Genomic DNA, 17250 nt, shown 5'->3' on the forward strand with positions numbered 1-17250 from the left:
ACCTTGGGTTGAGTGTTGTAGCTATTTTTAGAAATCTCACATTAGTACCTTCTTTGCGTTTCGTGAAATCTTCAGTGAAAGCGTTCTTAAAACAAACAACGTGCTGGGTCATCATCCGAGACTGCTATAACATGAACTATATGGCAGAATGCGGGTAAAACAGAGCAGGAGACATACGATTCTCCCCCAAGGAGTTCAGTAACAAATTAAATTAATGCATTATTTTTTTTAACGAGCGTCATCAGCATGGAAGCATGTCCTCTGGGATGGTGGCCGAGGCATGAAGGGGCATACAAATGTTTAGCATATCTGGCACGTAAATACCTTGCAACGCTGACTACAAAAGTGCCATGCGAATGCCTGTTCTCACTTTCAGGTAACATTGTAAATAATAAGCAGGCAGCAGTATCTCCCGTAAATGTCAATAAACTTGTTTGTCTTAGCGATTGGTTGAACAAGAAGTAGGACTGAGTGGACTTGTAGGTGCTAAAGTTTTACATTGTTTTGTTTTTGAGTGCAGTTATGTAACACAAAATATCTACATTTGTAAGTTATACTTTTGCGATAAAGAGATTGCACTACAGTACTTGTATGAGGTAAATTGAAAAATACTATTTATTTTGTTCATTGTTTTTACAAGGCAAATATTTGTAATAAAAAAATAATATAAAGTGAGCACTGTACACTTTGTATTCCAGGCTGTAATAGAAATCAATATATTTGAAAATGTAGAAAAACATCCAAAAATATTTAATACATTTCAATTGGTATTCTATTGCTTAACAGTGTGATTAATCGTGATTCATTTTTTTAACCGTGATTCATTTTTTGAGTTAATTGCTTGAGTTAACTGCGATTAATCGACAGCCCTAATCAAAACATTTTGTAGGATTTTACTGATTTAGTTAAATTTTTGATGAAAAATTATCAGAGCTCTTTGTTTACAAATGGCTACTATATTACAATAGTTGAAACAAAGCACTTCCACCTGCTCAAAACAAAATGTTCTTCTGTGGGAAATTTCAACTTTCTGTTCCAGCTTAATGGGCATAAAGTTATTTCAATCAATGTAGCTGTTTTCAGATATGTTCCCTATCAAATTCCAGTGCAACATAGATTATAGATCATCATTATGTTTTGAAACAAAATTAAACAGAAAACATTGTATAGAAATTCTTAGTGGATTGATTGGGTGGTTCAGGTGGCTAATCATACACTACAGAAGCTTTCAGCTTTAGGTCACTGTTTCAAATCCTTAGGAATGCTGTGAACAAAATTTGTTTCCATGTGATGGTGGTCTGTTGACTTACATGAAATGCGTTTGATGGTTTCTACTTCAGTTTCCAGTGGGCAAGCATTTGCATTAATAAAAAACATGAGTTGCACACTAGTTGGCAGGGAGACCTAGGACTGAAGCCCATCGAGACTGAGCTGCCTTCATCCCTATAATAAGAATACCTAGCACTTGCATATCATTTTTGTCTCTAGAACTCAAAGTGCTTTACAAAGGAGGTTAGTGTCATTATCCCCATTTTACGAATGAGGGAAAGTGAAGCAGAGAGAATGCAGGTGATTTGACTAAGATTATCCAACAGGCCAGAATCAGAACTAGGAATAGAACCTGGGTCTCTTAATCACCCTATCTACTGGACCACTCTGCTTCTCGAGGTGGTGCCTTTCAATGAACGTTAAGACATATTTGCAGAACTTTAGCACATTTCCCATCCTCTACCTGTCCCATGAATGAATAGAGGACATCAGGTTGCAAGGCTGTTTATCCAGTATTTTTCATCGGCACTAAATTAATACACACATTTTTGAAAGCTAAAAAACACCTAGAGGTTTTGTCTCTGTGTGAACAGAATTTTATATACTACTTTCCTGTCTTCAGTTTTACTGTGCTGTATAGGTTTCACACAGGTGCAGTACATACTAGGTTTTAGCTGTTGGCTTCTTTCTTTTCATGCCTGCTGCCCCAAAAATCTATTTTACATGCAGAGCTCGTGGAGTTACTGCCTATTATATATCTTCAAATGGAGACTGGAGTAGTTCAGAAGCAGGGAAGAAGTACTGAATGCAGTTTCTTTCGTTCCTCCTGTTTAGCTGAGTGTAATTCTCTGCAAGTTTACATAACAATCACATCTTGATCTGTGTAAACCTTGAATTTCATTTGACATATAAGTTTATAGTACAAACTAGAATTTTTTACCTACTGCAAGCATTCATAATCTTGCAAGTAGTTTTGTTACATATTTTGTGATATTTAAGATGGGAACTCCATGTCAGAGATTGTGACCTAATTAATATTCTTATTTAATGTCAGATGGCATTAATACACATTAAAAATAACCTATAGTCCAGATCTTTAATATTTCCATTATATTCTGTTCCACTCAGTCAGGATGTGGTTCGTTGGGATGACTCCAGCTGATCTATTACATCCTCTCCCAAATATTATTTGCTGGGAAAAAACACTGCATGATAGGATGATAGGACCATTCCAAATCCATGACGCTATCTGTTTAATACCCAGATTTGATGACAGTCTGTGTCTCGGTCAATACAGATAGTAAGGTCCACAGAGATTTATACAGAGCTTAGAAGCTCCGTACCTCCCTTAATCCCCACAGAGTTTACTAACTCACCTTAATCAAGAAGGCTGCTTAAATGAAGCTTGAGAGTCCTGTGTCTATTAAGCGACTTCTACCGTATACATTTTTTTCTTATCAAAACCAGCATTAAAGCCTAATGCATGGGGCTGTTGGTGTCATTTAACAAGATGCCTAAAACATGTCAGTAAACTCAGGAATATTTAATGCATTTTAAAATGTTTATTTTGTAGTTCTCTGTTCATGTAAACAAAATGAAAAGCTTTCTTTTGAAATATGGCTATTAAATGTAGAAAGTGCTATTAAAAAGGATACCAAGGAGTTCATATTTTATTTCCCTGATATTTGAATCATATGTAGTCAGTTTACAGCTCCAGTGACGATTTTTTTTCTCCACAGCTGTCAGGACTGAAAACCTAGGTCCAACGCTTAAACTGTGTTCTGTCTCTTATGTCATCTTCAGTAATAGAGATTCTGCAAATGGTACTTACCTAACAGTTTTGTGGTAATTTTTGAGGCAATGTTGTTTCCGGTTTCCTCTCCCAATATTCACTGCATTGAAAATTTGGCTGTCTGTATGTCTACCTTAGGGTTTTATACTGCCATCCATCACCATAGTACCTGAGTGCCTTCCTTATAAAATCAATAGCAAATTAACAGGTTTTCCTTAGATATGACTCACAAAAATATGTAAAACAGATATACTGGGTATTAAATTTTAATTACTTAATATCCCACATGTGCTGCTTTGAAGAAGGTGCTATTTTATGTGGTTGCTTTTCTAACTATATCAGTGCTTCAAGGTGTCCCCTTGTGGGATAAGCAGTGAGAAACGAAGCAATAATTTGTTACATGTTTTCTGTACTTGCACAGGAAGATGCAGTACCTTCAAGAATTAACTTTATCATCCAGTACATCTGATAGTTGTGTTTTGCATATGACTTCTGTTAATTGAAAATGGACTTACTGAATTTTTCCTCTGCAGTACTTAGGATTTTGGGGATATGAAGTGGAAATAAACAGTGTTATTCACTTATTTTTATTTCAGGGGATATAATTTTCAATGCCCACTACCCAGAGCTGCCACCAGATTTTATCTTTGGAGAGGATGCTGAATTCCTGCCAGATCCCTCTGCCTTGCATGTGAGTACAGCTTCAATGTTTTTGTGATCATTATGTGCTGGAGAGAGACTTGGCTTTTGAGAATGGCTCAACAGTAGGAATTTGCTAACAATGCAGATTTAAAAAAAATCTTTTATTTCACTGTCCTGTGGGTATGTAGACACTTTCTCCACTTTAAAACCATAATTATGGAGTCAACTAAATCATTAATTTAAAAATATTTTAATCAAGATAAGACATCACATTTCTCGTATATAATCATTTAAAATATTCTACAGTACATACCTGTTTAAAACAAAAAAAAAAGTTTCTTTAAAAAAAATCAGTTGCTTCTATTTAGCACCTGATAATTTTCAAAGATTTGCTTCTTTCAGCAGAGGGGTAAACCTTTGCCTTGCCTTTAATACATTATTTGGACTTTGGCAGAGTTTATTTCATGGCAGAGAATGAATTATAACTGGGTTGGGCTTTGGCATTAGTCTATATTAACACCAGAAAGGGTGGAAACCAGGTGGGAGTGTATTGTGGGCACCATTGTGTCAGGCAAGACTCTGAAAACTTTATACTTATAATGAAATGGTGCTGCAGTAAAGACAGAAGCATGCTTTGGGGAGGGGAGATAATAAAATCGGCACATTAGATGGATAATACTTTTGTTGCACAGTGTTGCTAGTGTGGAAGAAAAAATACATACCATATCCAAGTACCATAAACGTGAAATATTACTGAATATTTAAGATTAGTGTTTAATAATAAAGCCTTGTACCTAGAAGTGAACTTTGGTTGCGTACTTGTGATACTTCTAACTCTGATATAGTAGTCACGTTAGTGTGCCTCCCTTGTCAGACAAATATGAGCATAGAGTTCCAGTCTTATTCCTGCTCAGTGGCTAACATAAGCAGTTCTTCTTACTTCTGTTGTAGTGTTTTAAAGCTCAAATTAAATTTTCAGTTTTTGCTAAATATTTTTTAGCTTGCTGACTTCTGTTTTGTTTCTAGTTCTATTCTCTTGTGAATGATACATAATACTAAGGAATCCATTAGTCATAGATACATTCCATATTGATCCATTAGTCATCAGTGTGTTAACAAAAATTCTGCTGGAAATGCTAAGATGGTTTTGTTCTTGGACCTCATTTTTTTTCCCTGTGGGTCACTGATCTTTTCAGTTAACCAAGTGCTTTGGAAGTTCTGTACCTAATTCTGTATGTCTGAAACTTGCAAGATGTGATTTGGATACTGGACATGTTTTGTCTCTTTGTCTGAGGCTGCAGAGTGGCTAACAGGTTATTTTAATTCATCTGAATAGCTCATTTGCTAGCAGGGAGTATCTATTTGTTATATTTTGTGATGTCTAACTTAGATTTCTTGATAGTTGGAATGTTTCTGTGACTTGGCAAATGGACTGTTAATTTAAAACTGTCATTCATAAAACTGAAAGCACCAATTTCTTTATTACTGTTGCTTTTTAAAACACTGAAAAATAAAAGGTAAAACATGATTTAAAAGGGACAGCATTTTTCGAACAGGGGCAAAAACGTCTGTCTACCAGATAACAAAGCACTCAGCTTTTCTTAAATGGATCTAATTTGTTTTGTACCATTACATCTCTTAGGAATTTTATTTTATTATGGCCTTTATATGTGCTTGGGCTTTTGAAGGCTGTCGTCTTAATATTCACATTATATCTGTTCTCAAGCAGGATGCAGTAATCCAGTACTAACCGGATTTTATTAATTGTGGGCTACAGGGAAGTTATTTCAAATATAAAGAAGAATATGCATTGTAATAAGTAGAGGCTAAAATGTATTTTCATAATCTTTAATTCATTTCTTAAATTCTAGTAATTTTTACCCCTTTCTTGGGGGGAGGGGTAGCTCAGTGGTTTGAGCATTGGCCTGCTAAACCCAGGGTTTTGAGTTCAATCCTTGAGGGGGCCACTTAGGGATCTGGGGCAAAATCAGTACTTGGTCCTGCTAGTGAAGACAGAGGGCTGGACTTGATGACCTTTCAAGGTCCCTTCCAGTTCTAGGAGATAGGTATATCTCCATTAATTTTTTTTTGTTTAAGTTCTTGTTTCACTCTATTCCAAGCTTCTCAGTGGTCCTTATAGCAACATCACTTAAAGGTTTGTATCTCCATCAGATACATACTCTTTACTATGTATGTCATGTAACACACTTTTTTTAACACAGCAAAGAGATATTTGCAGCAAATGAAGGGTGAAACACTTCAAGGGATTTCTGGGCATCTTGCAGAAGAAATATTTATATAAAATTAATTGCTAAATAAGTTGTGTGATACATTTTGACCAAGTATGGTGTATCACCTTATCTTTAATGTAAAAATGAGTGCCCAATCATGTCAACCTAGTCATTTAATCTGTCCAAAGCCCCCTCTTCCTTAACTCGTCCGTTGTTTACTTATCCACCTTTTATCATGTAGCTCGTCATCCCCTTTTCTCCCTAGAGATGCCAGCCTCAATGGCTGTTTGTCCCCTTCTCCCACAACCACCGCTTTTCTTTCTTCCATGTCACTTCCTACACATGGAACCTCCTTTCTGAGCTGACCACAAAGCTTCTGCACTGTGGAAGCTGGCTACTCTGGACTGCTACCATTCAGTCGCTAACCAGTTCGGAGTGGGAAAGTTGACCGTTGGACTCGTGTTGGTGGAAGTGTGCAGGGCCTTTCATCACATCCTGCTCCGAAAGACCATGACGATGGGCAATGTGCGTGACATTGTAGATGGCTTTGCACAAATGGGCTTCCCTAACTGTGGAGGGGTGCTAGATGGCATGCATATTACAATTCTGGCACCAGACTGCCTAAGCACCGATCACGTTAATCAGAAGGGGTATTTCTCTATGGTTCTCCGGCTCTTGTGGATCACGGTGGGCACTTCACAGACATTAATGCAGGCTGGTCTGGAAAGGTGCATGACAGAGGCATCTTTCAGAACACTGGCCTGTTCAGGAAACTGCAAGCAGGAACTTTCTTCTTGGACCAGAGGATCACTGTAGGGGAAGTAGAAATTCCTGCAGTGATCCTGGGAGACCCCGCCTACCCCTTAATGCCGTGGCTTATGAAGCCATACACGGGGCACCTTGACAACATCAAGGAGCAGTTCAACATCAGACTGAGCAAGTGCAGAATGACTGTGTGTGCTTTTGGCCATTTAAAGGCCCGCTGGTGCTGCCTATATCGGAGGCTGGACCTGGCCGATGACAATATTCCTATGCTTATAGTCGTGTGCTGTACTCTCCATAATATTTGTGAAGGGAAGGGTGAAAGCTTCACTCAGAGATGGACTGCTGAGGCTCAGTGGCTGGAGGCTGAATTTGAACAGCCAGAGACCAGGGCTATTAGAGTGGAGCAGCACAGGGCCATAAGGATCAGTGATGCCTCGAGGCAGCAATTTGAAGCTGAAAGCCACTAATATTTGTTGCTATGCTCGGGAGTGCAGTGCTTGTAATGCTAGGAGGTGATTGTGATTGGTGCAGACAATGCACTATGAAGGTTTAAGAAAATTGCCAGTTGCTTTGCAGGGCTCTGTTTGCTTTCAATTAATAGAATAAAGATTGCTTTCAAACCAACACAATTCTTTTATTAAAAACCAACAACCGGAGGAGAGACACAAACAAAAAACCACATCAGCACTGACGGGGATGGGGGAAGGGAAGATCCCAGGAGGTGTGGAGTCCCGGGACAGGTAAAGATTTGTGTATGTCCAGGGATCATATCCAACCTTCTCCTTTGGAGTACAGTGCAGTGGGTACTGTACTTCAGCGGGCTAAACAGCAGAGGGATGGGTATTGAGTGCAGTGGGTACTGGGAGTCTGCAGTTCTGGACTGTGATGGGGGAGGAGTGGAATGCCGTGGATACAGACTGGAGCCAGGAGACTGATAAGAGTGTGCTGGCGGTGTCTGGGGGTGTGCATGGGAAAGAGTTTTGCGACAGCGGCTGCAGGGGAGGGCGGGCATGGAGCTGCTCAGTTTGCAGTGCTTGTATCTCCTGGAGCATGTCCACTTGGCGCTCCATAACGTTTAAGAGCTGCTCTATGGCTTCATTCTGGTGTGCCACGTTTTCCTTTCGGTCCCTCTTCTCGCAGTCCTTCAATTCCTGTTTTTCGGTTGCAGAGTGCATCATGACCTCACGCAGAAAGTTCTCCTTAGTTCTTCATGGCTGCTTTCTAATTCTGCGCAGCCGTTCAGCCAGCTGTAACAAAGAGGGAGGCTGGGCTCCCAAGGTCATATCTGTGAAGCCAAAATGAAAACTTTTACAGAAGCAATATTGTTTGGAACACACAGACCACTGATTCAATGATTTAAAACACAGCCAGCATTCACATACCTGTCACTAACTGGCTGACCCCAGGCAAGCACACATGAGCCACAAGACCCCCAAAATGGTGAGTAGCCACAGGGTAAATCAGTGTTCCCGGACCCTACTGTACACTGAGCATGTGGCTGTTGGGGAGAGCCAGCACTGGGGTGGGAGGTTGGGGAGGCTTATAATTATTTCTGTCCCCATATTTTTCCACAAGCTGTGTTCATTATGGAAGATATCTCGCTGATGAGGGTGAGCGGGAAATAAAGGGAGGGTCTTCTCCAAGGCTATGGCTTCTCCCCTGGCCCTTATGTGGACCGCCTGTGTGGAACAATGGTCCCCCCCCTTCCCCCTCCCCGAGCTCTCCCTGTGATGGCAGAGTGGCACGGGAAAGTTGCTGTTAATGGGGCAAGAAACAAAGCAGCTCTGCCAAAGAACCTGCAGCAGCAGATTGCCCAGTATGTCCATGAGAGTTTCCTGGAGATCTGAGGCGGATTCCTGTGAAGTGAGGGAGTCAATCAACACCCTGTTCCACTGCTCAGACTAGGCATGTGGTGGTACATGCATCATACAGACACAAGCCTGCTTTCTGCAACCCTCCTGCCCCAAATGACTCACTTCAGCGGTTCCCCAAATCAAATCCACTTACCAGGGGCATCGTCTGCTGTTTGTGCTTCGCCAACATCCAACAGCTGTGACTAGCTAGCCTCCTCTGCGGTAAAGAAGAGCTCCTGGCTGCATGCATCTCTGGCCTCCGAGTCATCTTCTGCCTCTGAGTCCCCCTCCCCCTCCACATCCTCGTCCAAGATTTCCTCCTTCTGGCTCAGTCTACTATCGACTGGCATGCGAGCCACCAAAGTATCCACAGTGGCCTATGCAGTGGAGGTGGGGTCGCCACCAAGTATCGCGTCTAGCTCTTTGTAGAACCGGCAGCTCGTGGGCGCAGCACCAGAGTGGCGGTTTGCCTCCTGTGCCTTGTCGTAGGCATTCCGCAGCTCCTTCACTTTGACCGTGCACTGCAGTGTGTCCTGGTCATGACCCCTTTCTGTCATACATTGTGAAATCTGTCTGTAGGTAATTCCTACGGCTGGAGTGCAGCTGGGACTGGACAGCCTCCTCTCGCCTTTATTTTAGATTGTTTTGTAACTACTGTATATTAATGAAAATTTGTAAAAAATCCTTTAAAATTATTGTTTGGAAGGTGGTTTATAAGGTCAAAGTATTATTAGAAATGAACATTCATATGGTTTTATTTTCATTTCTAAAATATACCTTTCTTAACTTATAGACTTACATCTCATATTTGTATTTATATATTTATAATATAAAAAAACAGCTTCCTAGGATGTAAATAATAAAGTTCTTTCCCTCTTTGGTGTTTGTTATTTTGAATGAGAAGTACTGGACATGTATTTAACAAACAATAAAAAACCTTCCCCCCGCCTCCCGTCGCCATGTTTCACTGTATTCAGATAAAAATTCAATTGGCACAAAAACAGATTAGTAATTTGTGTGTATAGATTAGATTAATTTGGAGCTCAGTACTTTGATGCCGGTTTGAGTAACAAGAATTGTTTATGTTAGCCTTGTTGTTTGTTAGTGTGAGCCAGTCAATAATTGAAGTGCATACATGAAATTTTAACCCTGGTTTTCCAATATTTTTGAAGTATGCTTTGCTTGGTGGCACGTAGACAACAGCATTATGGCAAAAGTTACCTTTTGAATTGGACTAGGATTGATTTTTTGATATCTTAACTGCCACTATTTGGTAGAGATTTGAATCCCAGTAGACTCTATTCAGCCATTTAGTCTACTGACACACACTGAGCGATGTGTTGTTTACTTTATGAAGATCTTTCATTGAACCTTGACTTTTTAAGCTTTGTATCTTCTCTTTGTGGACATTAAAGATTCCACAATCCTTATTGTAATATCAGATTTTGTCTCAATGTATTTGGGCAGAATTTTCCTCTCCTTTCTGTAATGCGTTGTTCTATACCTTAAAGGTGGCTGCATTTCAATGGTTGGAGAAATTATACCTGTATATATTTCCAGACCAAAAGGAAGAACTTTATTAGAATCTTAATGTCTGCATGTTTGATAGCCTCATTGCAAAAGCTCTATGTTAAATCTGCTAAATCAGCTTTACTTGACTAAATCCATTTTATTTTTCTAGTTTGTGGAGTTGAGGAACTCTGGCTTTGGTTTAGCATTTTTGTGTTTATGTAAATATGATTCCTACGGTGCATTACATCTTTGTATGTAAATTACCTAATTTTTGCTCTGACCATTTAAGAATTTAGTATCTTCAGATATAGTATCTGGGTATCTTTTTTTGCTAAGTTTCAGAATGCTTTTATATTTTAAACCTATATTCTTTGGTGTGATTGTCTCAATACAAACACTTTTTCTTAAAGGAAAAAATGAAAGCCCGCCTTTTTCCAATGGCAGCATATGGGTTTAAAGGTGTCAGGAGTGCATTCTTTTTTTGTAGGCATTTAAAGACAGGAGCACTTTGATTTAAATGCTAATCTAGTGAGTTTACAGTTAGGTTATCAGAAAGGATAGGGTTAGTCCAGTTAGGACACTTCTATTTTTTGAGTCACTGGTGCCTTGTTTGAGAATAGCATTGTCTTCTGTTTTTCATATGGTCTGTACGTGATGATATATGGACAGATTCATGGTTGTTTGGGTGATGGTAACTGTAATTTCCATACTTTCTAAATTTTTGTGTTTTATTTTTAGCGCCCTGCAAATCTGCGGTTATCCACTTTCTATTCGCATGTATCTGTGGACCATGTTTGCAGGTTGCAGATCAGATGCGGATGCAAATTTTGTATCTGTACACGGCTCTATTTATTTTCATGTTTAATCTTAACTTTGCTTGCCACATCTCTTAATGATTTTTTTTCCCCTTTATGTTGTTTATATATATTTACAAACCAAGTTGCAGGTTAGCTAATTTTGTTTGTTTTTGACAGAGCATTTCTTAAAGTCTTTTAAAAATATTTCAGAATGGTTCAGTGACAGGAGTCCCTCTTAAACTTTCAAACTGTGAAGAGACTCTCACAGACCCTGCTACTTCCCTTTTTCCATTCAGGATAATTTTCTTGAAAGATAAAACCATACAGGGTCACCCTATAATATAAATTGCAGTCTTCTGGGTGGCCTTTTGGAATGAGTTACTCTATGGGTCCTCACACAAAAAAACTCCGGACATGACTCAAATTGAATGTTTTCTAAAACATTAATGGATTCTTCCTAAATTTCAAAAAGTCACTGCCCTCAACTCAAGATTTTTGTCAGAACCAGACTCGGAATGGAGTTGAGCAAGGATGTGTTTTTCGTAAAGAGAATTCACAGGCTCTAGTTCTTGCAGCACTACATCCATTTTATTCCGGCAAAAATTTGCAAGCATACCTATCCTTGATATCTTTACGTAGTGATACTTTCTACATTTGGGGATGTCCAGACATCTTGGAGATGTCCAAACACCTTCACTATGAGCTAACTGGGAGTAAGTTAATGTACAAAATATATCCCTAGCTCTTCACAACCTGGAAACTGACCATGTCAATATGGGGTAGAGTTTGGACAGTTAAGTCAATACACCTGAATGATATTGGTGAAATATGATCACATAATTGTATTAGAATGTGCTCCGCTTTTTATAGAAATGGACACCATTGGGTCTAAATAAGAGCTCTGAACAAGATTGCTACCAGTACATGAACTAATCTAGTGAGGGAGGATACACTTACAATCTCTGTTCTCTATCATTACTGCTCCTGCCTAAAACCATTTATCTAGCCAGAGCTTGGTTTCCTTTTAGTTGGTGTTTATTGGGCTTATGTGTTGTTTTTGATTTAATATATTTTTCTTAAGCATTTTTATGCTAGATTGGCAATTTTACTTTTCACTGAGGATTCTGTTGCCTTTGAAAATATTTTGTTTGTTTTTGTGCTGTGGCTTGGATGTCTTTGGGGTTGAGCACTTTAAAAATAAAACTTATTTTTACTCGTTACTGATTCTGAAACCTATTCCAAATTTGTTTGGGGCGGGGGGGGAGTGGAGGTGGGAAGGTGGTTAATTATTTTTTAGAATGTGAAAAGCGCTTCTACTAAAACATTTGAAATCTACATCTGGTCAGCAACTGTATGCCAAACTTCACCCACGGAAGCTTAAAAGAGCCAAGATATCTAAACCTGAAAATCTGGATTTATAATGGAGGTGCCAGCTGAATCCTGTTTATATTTTGAATAACGATTTGTCCAAAATAGTGCATGTAATTTGTGTGTGTATATAGCACAGAGAAACTTCAAAATCTGATTTTCTAATTTTACAGAACATTGTTTGCTTGCTCATTGAAAAGATATCAATAAATTAATTGTTAGAATATGTCTGATTTCTTGCAAATACAATATTTGTTGATGAAAGAGGATAAATCAGAAGATTGTCAGTGGGATAATAAACCTTTCACCTTTTAGGTTGTTGACTCAAACCAACCCAGATGATGATTGTTGCCTTCTCTCAGTTGCTTGGTTGTCTGTGTGTAGTGAGGTTATGAGCACTTATATTGTTCTCTAAACTGCAGAAGTGCTCTGCTTGGGTCAGTATTGAGACACAATCATAGAGCAGTATGACACCTTTATCTAACATTAAATGGAGTGAAAAATGTAAAATACAAATAAAAAACAATATAGAGAGAAAGAGAGTATAATTGTACGTTTGTTGTGTGCCCATAAATCCCACTGAACTCAGTTTGGGTGCAAAACTGTATTTTATCAAAAGTTTACTTGCTATATTTAAAAAAAATCCTACACAAATGTACATTTCCTCTCTAGTTTTATTATCTTGAAATCACACACACAATGTTTTTGTAATTTATAATGCAATAATATTTCATTGCATTTTCTAAAAGAAATTAGTAACTTCTGGGTCCTGGTTCCCCCAGCACAGAGTAAATGGGCAGATGGTATGCGGTGAGGCAAGATAGTCAGTGAGCCTTGTGTACACTTTAAAATGGTTTGCTGGTATAGATATACCTGTATAACTATCCTGGATAACCCTCTAGTGGAAACACAGCTTATACTGTCAAGAGTTACTTTCCTTAAACCAGTTTCCTGAATCGATTAAGCTGTGCTGACAATAGGACTTTTTTGCTAGTAGAATTACATCTACACTAAGGCTTTTGTCACCATGGCTATTTTGATTAGGGTGAATGATTGATTATTTTTGTTTCTTCACACTCCTAACCAACATAGCTGTGGTGGTAAAATTTACCAGGCCTGAGAAGTTCTCATTTTGGTGCTTTTTGACTTGCCAAGCTCTTCCCATTTCTAGGAGATTCCAGAATTCAATCCCTTCTGAAAGAAAACTCTCCTGCTTTTCATCTTAGATTTTAGGTTTTTTTCCAATCAGGGTTCTGCATGTGCTATGAAAAGGGAACATACAATACAAGTGGACTAGCTACAACAGTAAAAGATTCACTCAGGAGAATGGAACCTCAAGGAAAATGTATATCACGATATGGTGGCTTGACTGGACTTTCAACAGATAGGTTTATTCACCATAAGACACAACAGGATGATGTGGAAGTTTTGCAGCAGGTACTCAGACCTCTGGGTAATGGTTCCATCCCTAGGAAATTCAGTCTGGCATCTGCCTTCCATTTTTCCCTATCATTGTGAGGGTTCTAATAAAAATAGACTTGGGCAACTGTAATCTTCATGGCCCTGGATATTCTTTAAAGGGCTGGGATATGCTATGCTGATCTTCTAAGAATGTCCAAAAATCACATTTCTCCTTCCTCATCAGAAGGATCTGCTATCCTAAAGCCCCTTTGTACAGATACATCTCAACCCAAATCCATTTTTACTGTTGTCCTGGCACATGAAAGGAATATGCTGAAAGAGCTAGACTTTATCAAGAGACTCAGGAAGATCCTATTAGCATCCAGAAAGAAATCTTCCTCGATAGCATACTGGTGTGTGTGGGAGTGCTTTTCTCAATGGTGTACTGTGAGGAAGCTCTCTCCTAAGATATCTGGCATCCTTTTTGTTCTGTGTGTGTTTCTTGGGGGGTTCTTTTCATTTCCCTTAAGGTTCAGGCCTCCATTCTATATAGGAGGGTGGACAGGATGCTTTTCTATGGACTCCCATCTCCTTGCCCTCCTGTTCTACTCTTCTTCTGGACAATTGAGATGGTAAAGGAGCACTCAAAGATAAGGCCATTACAGAGAAACTAAATGAATTCTTTTCATTGGTCTTCACTATTGAGGATATGAGGGAGATTCCCAAACCTGAGCCATTCTTTTTGGGTGACAGATCTGAGGAACTGTCCCAAATTGAGGTGTCATTAGAGGAAGTTTTGGAACAAATTGATAAACTAAACAGTAATAAGTCTCCAGGACTTGATGGTATTCACCCAAGAGTTCTGAAAGAACTCAAATGTGAAATTGCAGGACTACTAACTGTCATCTGTAACCTATCAGCTTCTGTACCAAATGACTGGAGAATAGCTAATGTGTTGCCAATTTTTAAAAAGGGCTCGAGAGGTGACCCTGGCAACTACAGGCCAGTAAGCCTCACTTCAGTACCAGGCAAATTGGTTGAAACTATCATAAAGAACAAAATTGTCAGACACATAGATGAACATAATTTGTTGGGAAATAGTCAACATGGTTTTTGTAAAGGGAAATCATGCCTCACCAATCTACTAGAATTCTTTGAGGGGGTCAACAAGCATGCGGACAAAGGAGATCCAGTGGAGATAGTGTATTTAGATTTTCAGAAAGCCTTTGACAAGGTCCCTCACCAAAGGCTCTTAAGCAAAATAAGCAGCCATGGGATAAGAGGGAAGGTCCTCTCATGAATTGGTAATTGGTTAAAAGATAGGAAACAAAGGGTAGGAATAAATAGTCAGTTTTCAGAATGGGGAGAGGTAAATATTGGTGTCCCCCAGGGATCTGTACTGGCCCGAGTCCTATTTAACATATTCATAAACGATCTGGAAAAAGGGGTAAACAGTGAGGTGGCAAAATTTGCAGGTGATACAAAACTACTCAAGATAGTTAAGTCCCAGGCAGACTACGAAGAGCTAGAAAAGGATCTCTCAAAACTGGGTGACTGGGCAACAAAATGGCAGATGAAATTTAATGTTGATAAATGCAGAGTAATGCACATTGGAAAACATAATCCTAACTATACATATACAATGATGGGGTCTAAATTAGCTGTTACTACTCAAGAAGAGATCTTGGAGTCATTGTGGATAGTTCTCTGAAATCATCCACTCAATGTGCAGTGCCAGTCAAAAAAGCAAACAGAATATTGGGAATCATCAAGAAAGGGATAGATAATAAGACAGAAAATATCCTATTGCCTCTATATAAATCCATGGTATGCCCACACCTTGAATACTGCATGCAGATGTAGTCGCCCCATCTCAAAAAAGATATATTGAAATTGGGAAAGGTTCAGAAAAGGGCAACAAAAATGATTAGTGGTATAGAACGGCTTCTGTATGAGGAGAATTTAATAAGACTGGGACTTTTCAGCTTGGAAAAGAGGCGACTAAGGGGGGGATATGATAAAGGTCTATAAAATCATGAGTGGTATAGAGAAAGTAGATAAGGAAGTGTTATTTACTCCTCCTCATAATACAAGAACAAGGGGCCACCAAATGGAATTAATAGGCAGCAGGTTTAAAACAAACACAAGAAAGTATTTTTTCATGCAGTGCACTGTCAACCTCTGGAACTCCTTGCCAGAGGGTGTTGTGAAGGCCAATACTATAACGGGGCTCAAAAGGGAGCTAGATAGATTAATGGAAGATAGGTCTATCAATGGCTATTAGCCAGGATGGGGCAGGAATGGTGTCCCTAGCCTCTGTTTTCCAGAAGCTGGGATTGGGTGACAGGGCATGGATCACTTGTTGATAACCTGTCTGTTCATTCCCTTTGGGGCACCTGCCATTGGCCACTGTCAGAGGACAGAATATTGGGCTTGATGGACCTTTGGTCTGACCAAGTATGGCCATTCTTATGTTCTCCTTGGAGATTTTGCCTGTACCTCCCTGGAACTTGAATTTAGTCCTTCAGTTCCTCTGTCTTTTTCTCTTTTAGCCCCTTTCATATATTTCCCCCTCCCTTCCTGGAAGGTGGCTTCTTAGAGGGTTAGCCACTCTTACTTGTGTATCTCTCTTTATGGTTTCTCATGGAAATAAAATGGTCCTATGTATGTGCCTCACTTTTCTTCCCAAAGTTTTGGCCTAATTTCATCTTAATCAGGACGTAGTTTTGCCAAACATTGGCCCTAATCTCTCACAAAGAAAGGAAAGGATATAGTACAATCTGCATGTTCATGGTTCTAAAGTTCAGTTTTGGATAGAATATAAGATTTTAGTCTTCCTTCTCTTTGAAGGGCAAAGGAAGGCTGTCTTGCTTCCAGATATGAGCGAGCCAGATGAAACACTATTTAAAGGCCTATAAAATTACTAATTTATCCTCTTTTTAGTCTTCACTGAGGCTCACTTTACAAAGGTAACATTGGTCTTTTCATCTGAGATAGGTGAGTCTACTGTAGGAGAACTGTGCAGCACAGATATCTTCTTGCACGTGACTTGTAACTATTACAGACTGGATGGCTTTGCTTCAGTAAATGTGACCTTTTGAAAGCTGCATTCTCTGTGTAACAATTCAGTAGGCCATTCCCAAGCCAACTATCCCTACTATAGTTGTTTGGGAGTCCCACAGTTCCTCATAACTGGCTTCTTTATTGTTTAAAAAAATATATTGGGAAAGTATCTGTTGTGGGATCTGGATAGCTACAGCAGCTTTGCCTATCCCACTCTGAAAATTTGTTAATGGGGAGTGCCAAACTGATCCCATTTGTTCTTGCTTGTGGAGTTGGGAGACAGACGTGTCTTACCTCATTTCTTTCTGGCATAGATTGCATCCTGTTGGCTACTTAAAAGACCCTTTATTATGGGAAGTTTAAAACTTTAATTCTAATAAAAACCTAGTTTTTCAGAACAGGAAGTACATAGATGGGGTGTGGGGGAGAGCGTTTTGGTCCATGACTGGGACTCCCTGATAATACAAATAAATAAGCATCAGAGTTTAGTTAATTGAAGGAGGCCAAAAGGAGAGAAACTCCTTGCTGCTTTTCTGCCTAATCTGAATATGAGAAAG

General features: G+C 39.2%; 1 protein-coding gene across 3 annotated transcripts in view; it reads left to right on the forward strand.

Moving 5' to 3' along the window:
- BABAM2 (BRISC and BRCA1 A complex member 2) overlaps nucleotides 1–17250 on the forward strand; it is a 331069-nt gene that overhangs the window by 69463 nt on the left and 244356 nt on the right. For all 3 annotated transcript variants that reach the window (XM_045011497.1, XM_045011498.1, XM_045011496.1), the window contains exon 4: nucleotides 3658–3752. In XM_045011497.1, coding sequence (XP_044867432.1) covers nucleotides 3658–3752 — 95 coding nt within the window. The remainder of the gene's footprint in view (nucleotides 1–3657; nucleotides 3753–17250) is intronic.

This window comes from Mauremys mutica, chromosome 3, assembly GCF_020497125.1.
Source record: "Mauremys mutica isolate MM-2020 ecotype Southern chromosome 3, ASM2049712v1, whole genome shotgun sequence".
In the NCBI taxonomy this organism is placed as follows: Eukaryota; Metazoa; Chordata; order Testudines; family Geoemydidae; genus Mauremys; species Mauremys mutica.